At 50.5% G+C, this 7,263-nt stretch overlaps 1 protein-coding gene across 2 annotated transcripts in view; it reads right to left on the reverse strand.

Annotated features, from left to right (window-relative positions):
* Positions 1 to 2,792: 2,792 nt before the first annotated feature.
* The window catches only part of SCAMP4 (secretory carrier membrane protein 4), an 18,037-nt gene continuing 13,566 nt past the window's right edge, over positions 2,793 to 7,263 (reverse strand). Inside the window, exons 6-7 of one of the 2 annotated variants that reach the window (XM_035899756.1) lie at positions 6,692 to 6,809; positions 2,793 to 5,977 (exon numbers count right to left, since the gene is read on the reverse strand). In XM_035899756.1, coding sequence (XP_035755649.1) covers positions 5,801 to 5,977; positions 6,692 to 6,809 — 295 coding nt within the window. In that variant the 3' untranslated portion in view covers positions 2,793 to 5,800. The remainder of the gene's footprint in view (positions 5,978 to 6,691; positions 6,810 to 7,263) is intronic. The other variant, XM_035899755.1, reaches the window with a different exon arrangement.

Genomic DNA, 7,263 nt, shown 5'->3' on the forward strand with positions numbered 1-7,263 from the left:
CCCCCCATGGGGCCCCGCCCCCGCCCCAGGGTGCCCTGGGGGGGGGGGTACAGCCCCCTATAGGGGACGGGGCCCGCTGCAGGATGAGGCCCCCGGTGTCGGGGGTAGCACCCCTATAGCGACCAGGATCCCGCACGGCGTGCCGCCCTCAAGGTGGGGGACAGCCCGGTGGCAGGGAGCAGGCCCCGGCGCAGGGCAGAGCCCCGCTGTAGGGGATAGGCCCCGGTATGGGGTGCCCGGTAGCCGGTGACAGGGGACGGGCCCCGGTATGGGGTGCACCGGCCTGGTGGCAGGGGACAGGTCCGAACATGTGGCTGAGCCCCCCACTAGAGTAGAACCCCAGCACTGGGGGGGCAATGTCTGGGGAGGGGAACTGGGACTGGGAGGGGTCCCACAGCCTCCTCCATCCCACCCCATCCCACCCCCGGGAGCAGAGGGAAGTCGGGGGCCAGCGTTTACAGGCTTTTGGGGGACACCAGCCCTGGGCAAAGCCGCTGCCGCCCCTGCTGCCTTGCAGGGGAGCTCAATGGGACGCAGCTCCAGGCTGGTGGGACCCACCGGGATAGAAGCTGGGTGGGCATGCAGCCCCCGGTGCCACCTCCAACAGCCCTTTGCTTTCTTCAGCTTTGGAGTTACTCTGATCAATCATTATTCCTAAATCAATTGTTCGGCCATAAAAATTCTCTCCCTGTGCTTGCTCAGGGAAGGAGGGCACAGGCGGGAGAATCGTTTCTCTCGGTGGCACGGGAGCCGCCCGTGTTTGAGCCTTTCAGGATAACATTGGCGGGAGGAGGCACCCCTGTACGCTCCCGCTGCTCTCATCTGGGGGAGATTCACCCCAAAATATTTCCAGGAAATGGACAAATGAGTTTGTGTGGGGTCTTCAGCCACCGGCATCACCCCAAATACCCGTTTCAGCATTTCCAGCCACTCAACTTGATTCTCTCCCAGTTCCAGGGAAACGCCTTGCCCCCAGCATTTGTTGAAAGTATTTTTTTCCTCTGCAGGTGCTTGCTTCTAGAAGAAAACGCTATGATTTTAGAGAATTAGGAAAATAAAATGAGCTACTCTGCAGGTAAAGCCCAGATGCTGCCATCCCGTTCCTGTGCTGCGACAGGGCGCTCCTCCTCCTGCTCCCGGCTCAGGAGGGCAGCAAGGGGCCGTGACCCACGTCCTGCCACTGCATGGAATAAAATCACCCCCAAAGCCCCTGAGGGCAGAGCCACCCTCCCATTTCCTTTTTGCACCAACCCACCACCCCCCGCCACAGAAAGAGGCGACTTCAAGTGCTTTGAGAACACGCAAGTTGTTCAGACACTTGGCTTGAGAATTTAACCCATCCTCTGGAGCGGGAGAGGGCGAAAGCAAATAGGTTTGATTTTATTTCAAGTCGAACCTCCAGCGGTGAACACACCAGGCGTGGTCAGCAGAGACCTGTACAGCTCATGCTATGGAACCGGCCTAGCACCAGCGAGTTAGCAAGAAAAGCCAGGGAATTTCTGCCAGGAAAGCATCCAGCTATGAACCCTGCCCTCCTCTTGCAGGCACGAGTTAATTAGGGCTAATTCACAAGCAGACAACACAAAACAAACCACTCTGCATCACGCATGGGAGAAGGAGCTGCTCAGGGGCGGGTGGACAAAACCTTCCTGCAGTGAAACATTGGCGTTCAGGGCCTGGGAAATGGAAGAGTGACAGAAACACATCAACCAGACAAAAGAAAAAGCCAGGCCCCTCGCAGCATCCTTGTCTGATGCACCCCTGGGTCAAGAGCCCCCAACATCGGGGACCCTGAGACTTTTGGGGAGCTCCTCAGGGTGGGGGGGCTGAGCTCAGCTGCACAACCACCACCCCCCGTCCCCGTGCTGCGGGCTCATTCCTAACAAACCTTGCCCCGTTCCCTTGCCGAGCCCTGTGGAGGAGAACAACGCGTTGCTCCCAAATGCCAAGGACCTGCAGCTGGAACAGGAGCTTAAAGCTGTGCCTCGTGCTCAGAGGGCCTGGAGCAAGAATTTGAGCAAAAGCCATTTCATCCTCACGCTCAACACGTCGCTGGCACAGCAGCAAGCAGCTGTAGGAAACCACTGCCGGTGAAAGCGAGATGCTGCTGGCTGGGCAGGGGGTACCTGGCACAAGGCTTTCGGAGATAAGGAAGACATTGAGAGCAGCAGATGTCACACCGAGCAGCTGTGACAAACAGCCTTTAGGATTAAATACCTGCTATGGAGCGGAACTGGGGTATGTAGCCACAATATGGTAATTTGGGGTAATAAATTCAGCTACGTGCTAAATAGAGTGATTCAACTCACCTTTGCTGTCAAACAGCCCGTTTATTCCAGGGATAATGATCTCCTTCCAGGCAATAAACCAGAGAAGGCAGAAGCCAGCGTTGCAAGGGGCAGGTGCGAGTCTCTGCACAGCTAAGGAGAGGCCAGGAAAAAGACCTCAACCCCAGGGCTCAGGAGGTACGGCTTTCTCACCACCCCCCACACCTCAGCTCTCTGTTCCCTTCGTTAGAAAATGAGAATAATGGCAGCACCTTTGGTAAACGCTTATCAGGCATCTGTAAGAGTACAAACCACAGCGTGCCACTCTGGCGCCAGTCCCCAGCACAGAGGATGAGCTTCATCCGCAAACGTGCTGTTCTTTTAAGGAAATAAAAACATGTGATGGGAGACTTTGGAGGAAAAATAGAGATTTCACCATTTCCCTCTGCCAGATAACTCCGGTTACCTAGGAACAGACACACTTCTCTAATGCGGCCAGTTCTCATCAAGCACAGGATGAGCATTTATTGTCTTGTGATCAGGAGAAAAAACACAAACAAAAACCAGAGCTCCACAAGTGACATGAAACATCGCACACATCCACGCCACGTGATGCCGAACAAAACCAGGAGCCAGGTCCAGGTTAATGGTGTTAAGAAGTCTTAGAAATCTAAGGTAAACATTTAAAAACATAGAGAGGAGTCCAAAAAAAAAAAAAAAAAAGCCAGGGTAGTTCAGGCAGCGTGTTGAGTCAACTTTCTGGAATTACGGTTTCTGGCATCGAAGAGGATGGAGGGGGGATGAGAGATGGGAGACCCCCTACGAAAAAAAGTTCATTTAAGCTCAGAGACCTCAGGCAGTGTATGCTAATGGGTCATGATTTTGGTGTCTGGCTCCCCCCATTTTGGTGGGCAGGCTCCTAAGTACCCCCTCATCCTGCATCAAGCATTTTTGATGTGACTGAACGTGAGTGCCTCAAAACATCCCCCCAGATTATCCAAAGGAAAAAAAAAAAAAAGACAAGAGAAGCAAGACGCAGAGTCCCCGGCAGTGCTTCTCCTCTTGAAATCTCCTCCTTTGAAATCTCCAACCTGACCTGCTGAAGAAGGACAGACACCAATCGCTTTTGAAAAATGTTGGCAAGAGGGTGAGGATGGCGAGGAGCAGGGCTGGAGGGAGCGTGGTACATGGGTTCACCACGTTCTGGCTTCCATGCGTGGCAAACCTCGCATTTGGCCCCGTTAACCTGCCCTCACTCCCCCATAGTGCAATCGTATTTCCAGGCAGTTAATCGACAGGCAGTTCTTTTATCACACGCTGATGGCAAGCGACAAAGAACACTTAAAAATTACACTTGACACAAGACAAAGGCACCTAAAAGCTTGACAACGCGATCAGGTCGTGTTCTGTTGAGAAGGCTTCAAGCGTTCGTACTTACAAGCACATTGCACACTCCCAAGAGAAAAAAAAACCCCTCACGTTCGGAGCACGTTACATATCCCAGACCCAGCAAAAGGCTGGTTCTGCAGCAGGGTGTCAGTGTTGCTTGTAAATGGAAATTCAGGGAGGCTCTGCCTTCTGATTCGTGTTTGCTTTTGCTTTGGCCCTAGTAAGAAAGGTGTCATGCAGACTCCAAGCTGTACCTCACTTAGTATTTACAGTATGACACAGGAAAAGTTAATAGAGCAAATGGGAAGTTCTGCAGGGGTGATGCGGGAGGGAAATTTCTCCTTTGTGAACTAATATTTTATTAGATAAGGCACATGTAGAGACAGTTTTCAAAAGATCACTTGCAAATCAATTCCACCTAGCCAGGACAACTTTTCCTTTCCAGGAGTCAATTTGGTTTTCCAGTTACTCAGTGTGAATTTGGAGTGACTCCACTTACACCATAACAACCCTGGCATCCCAACCGCCAGCCTGTTGAGCCGGGCAGGCTCTGGGGCTGACCCCCGGGGTGCCCAACTCCACAGTGGAGCACTCCATCCTTCAGAGGATCATTGGCCAAAACTTTCAGAGCTGAAGACTTTGAACACTCACTCCCTATAAAAATATTAGCAACTCACCTCCCAGTTTTGACAGGTTTGAAAAAAATTCACAGCGGGTTGTTGAGGGAGAAGAAAAAACTGCAGCCTTTGCTGCTTGGATCACTGTAGGACACAGGGGAACTGGATGGCTCAGGCTACAGGAGTCCTGATGTGCATGCACGGAATGGAGATGAACGACGAGACGGATGCTAGCTCTCAGGGAGAACAATCCCTCCCAACAGCTTTATCCTCTCTTTAGCCGATTTCTTGGAGAAAGGTAAAAAAAAATATCTCTCCTTACTTGTACACGAAAAGTGCTGCTGGCTGTACAGACGCAGAGCAGGTCTGCACAGCTAACGTCAGTTATGAGGACTAAAAGCTTTCCTTGGTCTACCAGACCCCACTGCCTAATGTTTGGATTTCAACTACACTGGTAGAAGGCAGAATTAAAAACTTTTATTGTAATAGAATTACTCCCAAACCACACCAGGGCCCCGGCACCAAGATCAATAGTTATGTTGCATCTGGCTACTGGCTGGGAGCCCAGAAAAAAGGGCGTCCCAACAGGGCAAGGTGTGTTTAGCAGGGCATTTCTTGGGTCAGCACAAAACCTGGATGCCATCTAAGTGGGAGTCAGATGGCGTGGAGATCTCGTGCTGCCTACCTGTAACAGGGTGAACATCACCCAGGTAGCCAGGTCCAAAGCCCAACGCCAGCAAACTTTTCAATAGTTTCCTTTGGGCTTTGAATCAGGCTTTTAGCGAGCAATCGTTAACCCAATGAGATGAATCTGCACCTTCAAAGCACACAGATTCAGCAAAAACTTTTGGCAGCAGGAAAAGCAAGACTTCTAGCATAACAACAGTCCTAGCCAGACAACTGAGGACTCTTGTGGACTTCACATCTGAACACCACTCACCCACAGCAAGCACCGTTATCTAAAGGATTCTTCACCAGAGAGCGCAAGCAAACGAGGTTGTAGGTTTTACGAATACCTTCAATATCACTAGTACCAAATAATTTAGGTGTTGCATTTCCCTTAGAGTGAAAAATTCCAGATTATTCATCCAGGAGAGTAAACACCAGTTGCTACTACCGCTCTGATTGCATTTGTTACAATTGCAGATGACTTGGCGGACACGATGAAAACTAAGCAGGGAGGCCGGAGAAGGAGCACTCGTGTTTGCTGTCGTGGGGAAGTCAGCCTTTTTCACGTACGGTGATGAGAGGATTCCCTCAAGCAAGGGCAGTGAACGGTTGGTTCCTCAGTCTGCAATGAGGCAAATACTGGTAACGCAAACAAAAACTTTTGGATAAGGCCGTGCAGAGCTCCAGAGGTGGCAAGGGCTGACAGCACGTATCTTCTGCAGTGATGAGGAGACAATAAACAAAAAAGTCCCCAAGATGACTGGGGTGCTCTGGGGGGGAATGCAAATGATCTTTTCGAATAACAATAATAAAAAGACCAAAAAGAAGAGAATCCAGGCAGTTTGCAGCTGTTGCTGCTTAAGGCCATTGGTTTCCCGGGGGATAGTTGGGCACTGTGGGATACTCTGGCAGGCTGTTCCCAGAAAAATTGCTGTACTGGGCCTCCCTGCTGGGGGGGTTCCTCCATGTGCCGCTGTTCCACTCGTCCTGAGCTTTCTGAAAGCTTCCACCAGCCCCTCGGTAGATTTTATGTACCTAACGGATGAAAGAGGAAAGTCAGCAACAGATACCCACCCCTCTTCCTCAGAAAAACTATAGTCACTTTGGTACTGTAGTGTGTTATTTGTTTCTCTCTCTATAAAGAGCTATATTTCCAAGGAACAAAAGCACTAAAGATGTAATAATACAGTGAACAGAGGTACAAATAGATAATATCAACCCAAGACATGAACCCATCTCAGCCACATATCTGGGATTCAGGTTGGGGATCCCACAGCAAGGCAGCTAACCCAGGCCAGTGGGCTGAAACCTCTGTAAAACACACACTGCTGCTTCAGCAGGGCTTCTGTCTTCTCTCCTCCTCTGCCACCAGTCTAGTGAAGCTTTCCAGACAATCCTACCTCCAGATCCTTCTTTCTGCAGAGAACCAAGGATCACTTCCCATCCCGCCACCCAAGTCCCACCTCGAGAGGCTTCACCTTTACCATCAAGGACCATCCTGATGAGCAATGAAGCTTGCTTCGAGTGACATAAAGGAACATCGCCACATGAAACGGTGACAACATCCAGCCCCCAGCTGTCCTGTGTTATCTGGATTTGTCCTCTAGGTGCTCTGAGAGACACCAGCTGACTAGACTATAAACCCTTTAAAAGCAGGGATGGCTCACAGTGCCTGCTAAGCTGCCTGTTCACATGATGGCGATATAAAGCGCGGATACGCCAAGTCAGAGAGACAGCTGAAGCACCTACCCTTAAAATGCAGATGAGCATTGCGACCGCTGACATTGTAAACATAATGGCAGGAAACAGCATGAACACAGCAGCTGCAACATTGGTACTAAAGAAAGTAATGGCTGCCAACCATCCGCTGGAAGAAAACAGAAAGAAAGAAATAATATCATTATAGGTCTCTTTTTTTTAAGTGTCCTTATTATCAGAAAAACTGTTTACTCATACCCAGAAATTACAAGGCAGCTTTAAAGCTCTTGAAAATTAAAAGAACAATGGAGCAAATGGACAGAATTAAACATGGCTCAGGCAGGTATTTCCCCAAGATCTCAGATCTTGCTGCCAGCACCCCTCCCTAATCCAGTCTCAGACCTTTAGGGGACAGCCAACTGCACAGACTTTGGGAAGAGACTTATTCCCAAGGTGATTTTGGTTGTGCAGGGGTTGTGCGTCCAGAAACCAGACCTGGGAACGGGGAACACGAGGGTCCTACAATTTACACTGCATCTCCGTTCCTCTGATGGCAATAACCAGGTAGGGCAATTGGAGAGCACCAGCAGTTAAGAAAACAAAATGCTATATGGAGTACTAGG

This window comes from Egretta garzetta, unplaced genomic scaffold, assembly GCF_000687185.1.
Source record: "Egretta garzetta isolate BGI_Z169 unplaced genomic scaffold, ASM68718v1 scaffold418, whole genome shotgun sequence".
Classification (NCBI taxonomy): domain Eukaryota; kingdom Metazoa; phylum Chordata; class Aves; order Pelecaniformes; family Ardeidae; genus Egretta; species Egretta garzetta.